The sequence below is a fragment of the Carcharodon carcharias genome, chromosome 14, assembly GCF_017639515.1.
Source record: "Carcharodon carcharias isolate sCarCar2 chromosome 14, sCarCar2.pri, whole genome shotgun sequence".
Lineage (NCBI taxonomy): Eukaryota > Metazoa > Chordata > Chondrichthyes > Lamniformes > Lamnidae > Carcharodon > Carcharodon carcharias.
The window spans coordinates 136,072,364-136,085,875 of record NC_054480.1 but is presented as its reverse complement, the minus strand read 5'-3'; the positions used below and the strand labels follow the sequence as shown (position 1 = coordinate 136,085,875).

General features: G+C 37.4%; 1 protein-coding gene across 2 annotated transcripts in view; it reads left to right on the top strand.

Moving 5' to 3' along the window:
• Positions 1–13,512, top strand: part of LOC121286813 (guanine nucleotide-binding protein G(q) subunit alpha) — a 120,093-nt gene that overhangs the window by 100,610 nt on the left and 5,971 nt on the right. For both annotated transcript variants that reach the window (XM_041203859.1, XM_041203861.1), the window contains exons 4-6: positions 4,352–4,480; positions 11,240–11,369; positions 11,758–11,911. In XM_041203859.1, the coding sequence (XP_041059793.1) occupies positions 4,352–4,480; positions 11,240–11,369; positions 11,758–11,911 (413 nt within the window). The remainder of the gene's footprint in view (positions 1–4,351; positions 4,481–11,239; positions 11,370–11,757; positions 11,912–13,512) is intronic.

Below are 13,512 nucleotides of genomic sequence, written 5' to 3'. Positions count from 1 at the left end.
TGAAGGCAAAATTCTACATTTATGCCAAGAACACATTTATTACTACAATTGACACTCAAATTTAGCAGTCCAAAATTTTGAGAGATGTGTCAGTAGCGAGAGATCAGATTTCTGTTTTTCTGCTTATGGAGCAATGTCCTGGAATGTTCTCTTTGCTGGAATTCAGTCTGCCAAATGGATATTTATTTTTTCATAATCATAATTAATAATCACAATTCCTGCACACATTAAGATATGCTAAATCAACTCACACCAGTGTAGTCTTTCCAAATCTTTCTGCAGTTCAATTACTAGAAGACCCAGATCAAATTTGTGAGGCATCTGTTTGAATTGGTTGCCTTCGGCTGTAACTAATTACTCTCTGCCGAAAGTTATTTCAAGATTGGTATCTTTTTTAATATATAGGATAATGCTATTAATTTATATTTTGTCTTTTAACACTTTTGTTTTTCACTATTTCATGACATGGAAGCATTTTGGGTTATGGAACTAACAGTCTGTTTATTTAGCCCTTTGAAATGTTAAATTCATGAAAAAGCCATTAATTCAATAGTTGACTTCCTTTACCCCATTTTTAGTTTATTAAAATAAACCTAGCAAATAACATTTGTTAGTATATGTAGCAGGTACTAAAAGATAAAAGCAGTAGGCAAGAGGAATTTGATGGTGACCTAAGATCTAAAAATACATTGCATAATATATTAAAGCTGTAGACAAACAATTTGCATTTATATAGAGCCTCTAACTCAAACATCCCTACCCTCTTAAATTGCAAACTTAACATGGTTTGGAACAGAGTTGCTAAGAAAAAGGCCTGTAAACGGATATGAAGAAATAGATCTTTTACAGTTGGTTCTGTACTTGAATGTAATTTTGCCTTAGTTTGGCTTTAAAATTAATTCTGCATTAGTCACAACAGGATAGGGTGCATATTTTGGAAATTTATAATGGGTACTGAAGTAGAGGCCAAATTGCAGTAACGCTATTCTGATCATGCATTGACTGTGCTCTTCAGCCACAGCAGATCCAAAACAATTCCTCAGTTGAATTTTTGATATACTTTAAATATTTTAATATAATTCTAATATGTGGTAATTTTATCAATGTGTGATTTGGTTTCAGCTAGAAAACCCATGTTAAAATCTGTGATTGCTATAGTTTGTAATTCAGATACAAACAAAAGGCAGGAAATGACTTAAGAGGTACTGTCATTCATATGTTCTTGACATTAGATTCCTTAGTTGTGTACAGATTTGTTATCCACAAATTAAACTGTGATTGGGAACTAGTTGGCAACATGGATTAAATTTTAGTTTCTCCAAACCTTAATGTGCTTATTTGCAGCTTTAAAGCAGCCCTTGAACCCATGAACTAAAAGAGTAAATACGGTGTGGGAATAAGTGCTCTGTGCCATAATCTTCATGCACTGCACAACTAGGTTTTATGTTTTCTGATACAAAATGTTGTACCTTGTATGCAGAATAAATGATGGTACCTAACCCAAAAGCTCCAGTGCACTGAAGAGAGGATACTTTATAAAATTGTAATTAAAGGTCTATTGTTTCCTCCATTTTAGTGGAAGCAAGGGAATTCCATTGTAGCCGATCCTCTCCACATTACTGAAAATGCAGTGCATGTTTCATTAGCTTTCTGTGTACAGACTGTTTAGAAGTATTTTTTAAAGAATTGTCTGGCTTGATCTGTCAAAACTAAATGAACAAAGAAATTGTGGAAAATTTGAATTTTTGTTACACTGTCCATGGGGTACTTGATGATTGCCTTGTCATCTTGAATACTTCTCTGCATTTTAATCAAATTTTATTAAGTATTCACCAGTCTTTGGAAGCCCATTTGTTTTGGGAAGGCAGACATACTGGGAACTGTACATAACGTGTATACAACCCTCTGCTTACAAGTGATGTCATCTCATTATCTTAAAGGGCAGCTAAAACTGAACATTCTGAACTTGACTGTAACAGATTATAAATTTAGCTTGAAACAAGTTGAATCAAATTTCAGTAATCGTGAAAAGCATATCATATTTCCTTCGCCTCTTGTGTTAGTTCAGCTGGAAATTACAATTCTGTGAATTTAAAGGTACAGGCATTGACTTTTGGTTGCAAACTAGAATTCAAATAGCAGTTAACGAAATAACTTACTTATGGCAGGGATGATCTCCCCCCCGCCCCCAGATCTACGTTTGTAAATCTGGTGCAGGAAACTGTGTGTCTAAAAATCCTGACTTTTTACTTCTGACTTGAACTGCATTTTTGTGCTATTTAGATCCCTTTTTTTGCTGCCTACTTTGCACCCCTTTAGATAATCCTACAGTAAACAGATTTGTAAGCCTTGTAAAGTGACATTTCCTCAGATTTCATTTTCTGTACTGCAATACACGTCGAATTGATTCATGCCTGCAGTAGGATGCAAAGGTCTAATTAAGTGTGGCAGTATGCAATGTGATCTTGTTTTACATATTAACTCAAACAGAACAACTTGTAATTTTTTTTATTTGTAGTAAAGAGCACTTCTGAGGGACAATTCTTAATTCTTTACTGCCATAAGGGCACTTTAAGAGGGGGTAAGGAATAGTTCTGTCGAAGGGTCATGAGGACTCGAAACGTCAACTCTTTTCTTCTCCGCCAATGCTGCCAGACCTGCTGAGTTTTTCCAGGTAATTCTGTTTTTGGTAAGGAATAGTCCTGTGCAAACTTGAAACTTCAAATATTTTTCCATCTGAAAGAGAAAATCACAATACAATTTTCTGAAATCCTCAACAGCAGCTGTTCTGCCAAAAGATGCTGCAGAGGGCTGGAGGATTAATGAGTGCTGTCTTTGTACCAACCTATTGCACATTACTGTGTTAATGCAAGTTGACATTGAAATAGGAGAAAATTGAACAAGAAAACTTCCATGAAATAGGGAAACTCTCATGTGCAATTCAAAGCTGGGAATAAGTGGACGAGATGAAGAGATTGGGCTGAAGTCTCAGAAGAAACAGAGAAAAAAATCCTAATGAAGGAAGATGTCGGTACCAACTGAAGTATAAAATGCTTAAAGAGAGGAAAGCAGCAAGGTATTTTAGAGTTCCATTTGCAGGATAGCAGTAAGCCTCAAATATAACATCTATTTGCTCAATCCTGTTCAGTTCAGTTCAATTCAGTGGAAATTTGAAATATATAAGGTTGTTGTCATACCATTTTGTTTGCTGAGAAATTCAAGTTCTCATCTCTTGTAACCGGTTAATTCCACTGAAAAATATTAGATATGAGAAATGTGGTTCTATAGGTTTTATAGAATTTCCTATACTGGTTGACAAAGTGCAATTTCAAATAATTTTCTGCACTTTAAGTTTCTACGTTGCTTTCAATATAAAGGTCTTTTGTCCTAAAAGAGAAACCTCCTCCACCAGCTAAAAGAAAAAAGCAGCAGTTGGGAACAACATCACTTCCAAATTACTCGGTCACAAATTTTCGTGACTCGGACATGTACTGCCATTCTGTCGTGGTCACTGGGTCAAAATCTTGGAATGAAAGCATCATGGGGCAGCTGTTTGCCACACAGACTGCAGGAGGCCAAGAAGGTGAACCCTAGCACTACCGCCTTCATGTAGATGCGTAATGAAGATTATTCTCACCAGTGACACCCATGCGTGCTTGAATGCATGGGAGGAGATGCGGATGGTAAATTAGTTTACCAAATGGCGGGATATTTCACTTAATTAAGCTGATCACATGGGAAAAGAAACCAATTGCATGCTTGCTTTCTCTCATTCAGTCTTGAGACAACGTGATGAAGACAGTAACAGATCTGCTATTTAGCAGCTCTAAATGTTTTATCAAAGTTATTGTTACATCATCCCTTTTTACTGTTGATTTGCCCCCATATAATTTTGCTCAATATTAATTGATGTTGATTTTGGCCAAAATCTAATTTTCCATTTGAGCTTTTTGTGTTGTTGTTTCATTTTCTAGAAATATATTTGTTTTCTGGCTAAACGAAAGAAAAATTTTAAAGTAATGCAAGATGAACAATTAGCTAAGTTTCTTTTCAATGAGTACAGCATTGTCAAGGTGACTGTCAGCTTTGATGGAGTATGTGGCTGCAGGTGAAACAAAATGTGTCTAAGTTTTGTCCTGAGAGAACACTGCTTGTATCATGGGACATATCTGCACAATTCTCTGAGATATGGAGGTCATAAGGAAATAGATTCCACCCCCACATCTCACAGAAAATAGAACAGCCCCTAAGGGTTATTCCAAATGTATATTGGGAAGCACATTCACAAATTTATCACTGGGGCTTCACATGCAGTCATTTTTGTATTCATGTGTTTTTCCTTTGTTTATAGCTATCTTAGCGATTTGGATCGTATATCGGATCCTGCCTATCTGCCCACCCAGCAGGATGTCCTTAGAGTTCGAATCCCAACAACAGGAATCATTGAATACCCCTTTGACTTACAAAGCATCATTTTCAGGTAAAAGGTGGTTCCTGAAAATCAGTAACTGATTTTTCATCTGTTCCTCTGTTGCATTGGATTTTTGTACATGTTCATTCTGGAAACATGACTTATTACAGAAATTTAGTATAACCCTTCATATTTCAAATTTGATCTCTTTTTAATAAGGATGATGAAATACTGCTGTGGGATTTGTTTTATTCTGCCTTGTGTGTTTTTCCACCCTTCCTAATATCCTAATATCAGGTGGTTTACTTGGGGTAAAATTGTTTCACAGCACTGGATAAATGTTTCTTTAAAAAAATTCAAAGATAATTAAATCTCTGAACAAAGGAAATTAAACATAATTTAATAACAAAATTCAGGTTTGTACTAGTTTGGAAATACTGCTATGAGAAGTTGGCTGTAGTGTGGATAAGTAGGGCAGATCTCCATAGAAAATTAGGTCATTCAGTTTACAATAGTGTTATTTTGGTCTACCTCTACAAGGCATCATTTGTCAAACTGGTAGGCTGCCATGTACTAAACACCAGGGAATAAATGAACTGTGCTCAGAAGCTTTTTTTTTAATAAAGAAAGCTACGATTAAAATTCCCTTGTTCTTTGACCTTAAAAACTTTTAAAATGCTAGTTTTCATTTTATCTTATGTATTTCAAAACCTTCTACTTCTCATGGCAAGGTAATGAAGCTTAATTTACCATCTTACCCAGAACTATTAGTAGTGAAAATGTGTGGGCAGCATTGTTACTTTGAAAACGTAGAATAATAATGATACTTCACCCAATCATAAACAGAACTTGAAATGTGCTTAAATTGCAGGACCTGACCATGTGTCAGGTCTTTTTGAGAACACGTAAGTTTCTGCCACTGCCCCATGTGTTCCATATATGAAGCACCAGCTCCTAAGAAGCTTTAAAAAAAAACTGGTAATGAATTTCTCCTTTAGTTTGCCTTTTAATGTAAGTTTTTTTTAAAAATTTGTTCGTTCATGGGACTGGACATCACTTGCTAGACCAAAATTTATTGCCCATTCCTAATTGCTCTTAGAAAGGTGAGCAGCCGCCTTGAACCACTGCAAGCCAGGTGGTGTAGATATACCCACAATGCTGTTGGGAGACGAGAGTTCCAGGATTTTGATTCAGAGACAGTGGAGGAACTGTGATATAGTTCCAAGTCAGGAGAGTGTATGGCTTGGAGGGGAGCTTTGTAGGTGGCGGTGGCTTTCCCACGCATCTGTTGCCCTTGTCCTTTTAAATGGTAGAGGTCACAGGTTTGGAATATGCTGTTGAGGGAGCCTTGGCAAGTTGCTGCAGTGCATCTTATAGATGGTGCACGCTGTTGCCAATGTGCGGTAGTGGTGGTGTGATTGAATGTTGAATTTGATGGCTGGGGTGCCAATCAAGCGGCTGCTTTCTCCTGGATGGTGTTGAGCTTCTTGAGTGTTGTTGGAGCTGCTCAGCCAGGGGAATATTCCATCACACTGCTGACTTGTGCGTTGTAGATGATAAACAGGCTTTGTTTTGGGGGGGGGGGGGTCCAGGGGGTGAGTTACTGTCTGCAGAATTCCCAGTCTCAGACCTCTTGTAGCCACAGTATTTATATGGCTGGCTCAATGGTAACCTCCAGGATGTTGATAATCTTTTAAATGAAAACCAAATCAACAAAATTGGGATAAATCAGGCACAGCCCCTAATTCAGGTTAGTTGTAAAACCAAGGACAAAAGTTTAAAGGAACCTTACAAACTTTAAATCAAAATGTGATTAAAGGGGTCAACAAAACACCCCAGTCCCCGCGGTGCCCACCGAGCACGGAAGGCCTCGAGAGTGCCAGCAGACACCGCGTGCTCCCTCTCCAGGGACATCCGGCAGCGAACGTACCCAGGATGTTGATGATGGCAGATTCAGCGATGGTGATTAATTGAATGTCAAAAGGAAATGTCTAGATTCTCTCTTGTTGGAGATGGTCATTGCCCGGCACTTGTGTGACACAAGTGTTACTTGCCACTTATCAGTCCAAGCCTAAATGTTGTCAAGGTCTTGCTGCGTTGGGGCACAGAATGCTTTAGTATCTGAGGAGTTGCGAATGCTGCTGAACATTTATTCTTGTGGCCTCCCCCTCTACACATTTAGATGTCTTGGTCACATTATATGATGCAGATGACTTTCACGCACATTTCTCAACTTTATTACAGAAGAACATGGGGTTTTTCTTACTCTTTGTTGATGGAAACATGCCTTCAATGGGCCCTTTAAGTTTGCTATGGGGAGCGTGTATGGCGGATTGACACCCAGCTTCAAAATTATCTTTTCACTCACTCCCTCCACAACAGACTTTTGTTGTTTCATTGTTTTCCTCCACACCAGATGAACAAAGCTGCACAGAACGAGTTTTTCTCCTTTTACTCAAGTTATTATCCAAGAGATGTGCTACAACTATCTGCATGTGTTCATATTCTTCTCGTTGATGCTTGCAAAATAGAACATTCATCTCTATCTCTTGCAGTTTTATTCAAATATTTACACTCATATTTTCCAATTCTTTTCCAAGCTTATTAATCTTTTCATTCAGTTCGGCAACTGGCCTGGTGAGCTCAGTTGCCTTTGTTTCAGAGTCATCTGCAGAACCCTTATACTAGTTGGTCAGTTTCGCATTGGCATCCTGTTCATTTCAGAATCTTTGCTCCATGGCTGCTGACTGCTCCTTAAATACTTTCAGCTTACTCGTTAGATCCTCAGTTTGTTTTTTAAAAGCAGATAAGGAAAATTTTGAAGTCTAGATCTACTCTTCCACATTGCACATCTCATCCTTTTTGTTGTCCAGATTGCACTGAACATCAAGAATTTTGTTGCTCTTTTCACAATGACGTTCCAGTACTTCGTCAGTCTTGGTTTTAATTCTTCATGCAGCCAACTGTTCTTATTCATCAGCAATAACTTGTCTTGTTCAAAGCATTTTTCACAACACTTAAAAACTTCTTATACTTGAAGTTCATCAAGTGCTCAGTATGGAGGAGTGCTGATTCATCAGCTGAGGGGTGATACTCAGCAGAAGGTTTCCTTGTCCATATTTGATGTCATGCCTTGGGACTTCGTTTGGTCCGGAGTCAATGTTGAGGACTTCCAGGGCAGCTTCCTCCCAATGGCATACCACTGTGCGGCTACCTTTTCAGGGTTTTTTCCAAGCCCTCACTACTTGGATCCTGTTAATCACAGTACTTTTACTATGCCACCACCTCTGCTGGGTCTCTCTCTGGTGGGCCAGGACATACCTAGCGATGGGGGTGGTGGTGGGACATTTCCTCCAAGGTATGATTCGGTGAGTATTATTGTCAGACTGTTGCTCGACTAGACTGTAGTATAGTTCTCCTGATTTTGCTACAAGCCCCCAGATGTTAGGAGGATTTTGCAGGGTTGTCAGGGCTGGGTTTGCTGTTGTGATTTCAGGTGCCTAGATCAATGCCAGCTGTTGCATCTGGTTTCGTTCCTTTTTGTAGACTTTGTAGTGGTTTGATAGGCTTACTAGGCCATTTCATGTGTAGTCACATGTAGACTGGGCTAAGGACAGCAGATTTCCTTCCCTAAAAACCCAGATCGACAGTTGACAATGGTTTCATTGCCACCATTAGACTACCTTTTAATTCCAGATTTATTAATTGAATTTAAATTCCACCACTGTGGGGTTTGAACCCGTGTCCTCAGAACATTAGCCGGGGCCTCTGGATTACTCGTCCAGTGACATTACCAAACGCCACTGCCTCCCTGTATTACAACTAACAACTGAAATGCATTTACGTTTTTATAGCAGTACCAAGAACAGTAGAACTTTGTGCCGTCTTTATTTTAGTGTGAAATAATTCCCCCCTATCACACCCCTCAATTGCATACCTTTTGGAATTTCTCATGATGGCTGAGACAAAGAACTTAAAATGTCAGTGTCTTTTCCTTTAACTCTAGGAAGTTGGTTATCAACACATCTGTAAAAATAATACATTATTGACTAAGAAGGCATGAGGACAAGAAGGTATAAGAATAAAGTTAAGAGCAATTTAACTAAGAATATTTCAACACCACTTAGATATTTATTTTTTGATACCTCCAAGGTTACATAAATTGCTGTGTTCTTCATTAGATTTTGGGCATTAGTTTTAAATAACTTCTCAAAACATGGACTTCATACACATCTTTGTTCTAGTTCATTTGCGTACCTCCATTAGATGTTGCGCAATGAACGTATGAATTAAGAGCAGGAGTAGACCACTCAGCCCCTTGAGCCCGCTCCACCATTTAATGAGACGGCTAATCTGATTGTAACCTTTACTCCACATTCCCACCTACCCTCTATAGCCTTTCACCCTCTTGCTTATCAAAAACCTATCTTCCTCTGCCTTAAAAAATATTCAAAGACACTCTGCTTCCACTGCCTTTTGAGGAAGAGTTCCAAAAACTCTCGACTGTGAGAAAAAAAATTTGCGTCTGTCTTAAATGGGTGACCTCCTTGTTTTTAAACAGTGACTAGTTCTAGATTCTCTCATAAGAAGAAACATCCTCTTCACATTGACCTTGTCAAGACCCCTCAGGCTCTTTTGTTTCAATTAATGTGTCAGCTTAATGTTATAGCACAGTCAAATTACACCATTTCAACATTATTACTTGAAACATTTTATACGCCCTAACTGCTTTGATTCAAAATTTGATTTTATATTTTCCAATCAATATTAATGTTGGCAGCAATTAAATTCAAATAAACAGATTAACAGTATTAAAATAATTCCTTTCAGACCACCTTGGCCTTGTGTGCTCTGCAGTGGTAATTGGAAAGTATAATTATAGGACACATAGACTATTGGTGTTGATATATAATGGCACTATCTCCTATGAATTCTGATGTTTACATTTCTTGAGCATTTTAAGTTGAAATTTTGAGCAATTTGTGAAGAATTAGCACAATGAGGCCATAGCAGATGTGAACCTATCGGTAAACTTTCCTCATTTTCTCGATTGGGGAGGAGAAAGGAAGAATTGATCATATCCCAGCTACTATAAATAATAGCAACAGTTTGGGAAGATTTAGCAGTGTTATTTGGGTTACCTACTTTAACCCTACAGTTTTTCCCTCTGTTCTTGTAAGGTCTATCAATTTAAGAACTACATTTTTACCTTTTCCTGCCTATTGCTGTTTCCTCATGGCATAGAGCCAACTGGTCTTCTCTTGAGTCAGCTTGTCAAAAATGAATAGTCTGCGAATGACTTGGCCCTTCTAATTTTTTAATCCCGCTTGTGGTAAAGCGCATGGTCCTCCTGCTGGTATTTCCCTTGAGGTGAAAATTTGTTGATTATGGAAGAACTATTTTGCAGCTCTCCACTGTTTTCTGAAATTCACTACTTTCATGCACCCCTTCAATTTGATGTTTGTAAGTAGACAATCACATGAAACCAATGACAGCTTGCATTTATATCGGGATTTTAAAACCGTAAAACATTCCAAGGTGCTTCACGAGCATAATCTAACAAAATTATTAACTGACGGAAGAGTATTTTTATAATGTAACTCCAGATGTTTTTTGTATCATAAGAACAGTACGGCTTCAATTCAGGATTGTTGGAGCTTTCATTAAACCACAGGAAAGATAGTTTCTCGAGATTTTACATCGTCCCAGGACTTATGAAGTTCAACATTTGGTTGTGTTATATGCTTTTTACAGCTATTCTTGACTATATGATGCTCTGCCACATGATAACCTATTGTCAGTTTTTCGCATTTTTTATAACTGTTAATTCTTCAACTTCTCAGAGTAATCAGAAAAAATGAGAAGCGTTTTGACAGCCACGGCTCTTGTCAATGTATGTGTTATATTTAATCTATGTGTAAACGTGTTGCCAGTAAATTACTCCTCCACTGCAATTGTAAAATTAGTTAGCTAGGATTTTGTCCTTGTTGCTGTAGATACAAATATATTCCATTCAGAAAAGTAGTTTTGATTAACATATAATTCTGGTGTCAATCTAAATATATAGAAATAACTAGAAGTTTAAAAGCTGCAACTAGCCAGTTGCCCCAGCTGGGTTGGTCTTTTCCCTTGATGCAAGCAAATAGTCCCAAATCACATTTATCCAACCTGTTTCCCATATTCCCACAGCCCCATTTCAGATATCTACTTTGACCTTGAAAGTTTACATTTTTGCCTCAGTCATGAACCCTGGAACTGAATGCCGCAATGTAAAGAATGCCCTCGACCTAATCTCCAATATTTATTCTTGTATCTATGGGCCCTTGCTTTTCAGCCCTCAACAACTGGGAATAGTTGCTTTTAGCTGGTCTGTTTTATGCACTTCTTTCTTATCACCCTATCATTTGCATTGTTCGAATTAATAAAATCCAGTTTTTCAAGCCGGTCTTCATATTTGGTTTGCGCTCATCAGGGATCACCTTAGTGCGTCTGCATTTTGCGCTCTCTAAATCCTCAATATTTTTCCTGTTGTGTGGTACTCTAACTTACTAAGATTTAATGGAGGCATTTAATCTTGTTATAGAAAAAGATGCAAACCAGCAGGCCTGATCAAATAATGCATTTTCACTTTGTCAAATGATGGCTGTTTCTGGGCAAATCAGTCACACAAATATTGTGCAAAGCATAGGAATAAATACTGATCAATCACTATATGCTGAGTGAAATACATAATTCTTTGTAGTTAGTGTATTGTAGGATGATGGTTGGTAATTTATTATTTTATGTGCTCCCGAGTATTACTTCAGTGCCCTTTTGTTTTTTTTTTAGAATGGTGGACGTTGGAGGCCAGAGGTCAGAAAGAAGGAAATGGATACATTGCTTTGAAAACGTGACATCCATCATGTTTTTAGTAGCACTTAGTGAATACGACCAGGTTCTTGTAGAATCTGATAATGAGGTGTGTGGATTTTCAAAGTGCTAGTCTTCAAACCAGTGTTGCATTAGAGATCAAAATACTTGTTAAATGTCAAAACAGTGAGAAGCACTTTAGTAGATTGAAAATATTGTAAGTAGTGTAAAAAAAAAATTAAAAATGTGCTACTGCTTAATTTTAGAATATTTCCTATTGAATATTTACATGCAAGGAAACTAACTTACTATGATTATAATTATACTAAATATTAACCAAGCTTTGAAGCGTTCATGTGATTAGAAACCTTTCTGAAAATGTTGTGCAAAAGGAAGTTTACAGTGCAAAGACATCATGTTCAGTTGAGTTAAGATCAAAGTGCCAGCAACATTTGGTGTAGCTTTCAGCAGTTATTCTTATAACTATATTTTTCCAGAATCGAATGGAGGAGAGCAAAGCACTATTTAGGACGATAATCACATATCCCTGGTTTCAAAACTCCTCAGTCATTCTCTTCTTAAATAAGAAAGATCTCCTGGAAGAAAAGATTATGTACTCCCATTTGGTTGACTACTTTCCAGAGTTTGATGGTAAGTAGTAAATCTCTGGATGTCAATTTTCGTTTGAGTGTGGGAAGGGTGGGCATTAAAATAACAGCCTGAACAGAGGGCGGAGTAGTCAGAATTCAAAGCCTACTGGTGAGATCATTACACAATGATAAGTGGGAAAAAAAATATGTTGAACTTTGTGTAAACAGATAGCAAGGAACAGGAGGTATAGAAATAGCAAATAAAGGTATTGAAAATATGTTACATTTCCAAACCTAAGTCTTTGCTTTGTCTTCTCTTTGGAACCACTTGTTTTTACTGCAAATTTTGCATAAATAATATTTTTTCAAGTTTGGTTAAATGTTAGCTTTGCAACATTAATGCTTCTGCTTATCAGCTGTTTTTCTATACAATCTTGGCATACGTTGACCAACATGTATTTGTACCATTGGAGGCATATTAACTTCAATTTTTGTAGCAGTAGGAAACCATTTTTAAAAACGACACTTGCCTCACCACGTAACAACTTCATTATTTTTCCATAAATACAAAACTTCAAAGGCTTTATTTGACTTCAAGAGATTAATAAATGTTAATAAAACTGCTACATATAGTCAAATCTGTATTTAAGAATAAAAGTTGTTGACTAACCACCGCAGGCATCCTGTAGTGACGCCACTTCAACTACATGCACTGATTTTAGTCGCAAACACTTTACTTACAAGTGTGACTTAACAAACACCTAGGAGAATTGAGTACGAAATTTTGCACTCTTTCCCTTTGGGAATTTTTCCATACTTTATGGGACGCTGCACGTTATGCAGTTTCTAAATTTTTGTCGCGCAACTGTGAGCGCTACTTTGACTTCATCAGGTTGTTGACTTGCATAATGAGAGGTGCCAGACCTGTTCCTGCTCTCCATCTAAAACATAGCTGGTGACGGGAGAAATTACAAGTCCATCATTGAGTTTTGTTGGATCATAGGATAGAAATTGCACTAATTCTGGCACAATCATTTGCACATCAAAGGCTGTTGTTTTAGAAATCTGCAGTGTATTTTGCTGGTTTGTAGAATTAACTTATTTGTTTCATATGTGAAATAATAATTCCCAATGGAGATATTCTATTGAAATAAATCACAAGACTGAAATTCAAGTAGTTTATAATTACATTCTGATCCTCTAGTTTATGTAATATTTCTGAGCTTACTTTCTAGTGCCATAATCTTGAAAACTTCACGTGTAAGGAAGTAGTTGTCGTCTTTTGCCAGCAGCGCCACTTAAAATTCTGTATCCTTGACATATTATAATTCTAGCTTTTGGCCACTACATATCATGCAGATGATGATCACATTAAACTTGCTGGGTTTTATTTAGACTAACAGAGGAAGATTTCCTACTGGGTATTTCTGATGCCATGGCCCTGGGGCCAGTAGACGAATAATTCTGGTGGCGTTGTCAAACAAGTGCATTGCTATTCTGCCTGTGCTCTTGCCACTTCTATAGCCACTTTGCACATGCAGGCCTGAGCAGTGTGGTTGGTTTATAGGAGGACCAACTGCACATTCGAAAAATATATGGGAAAAGAACATTTAAGCTTAGCTTCCCACAATTGACCTGCAATATAATGACAGCATCAGTAAT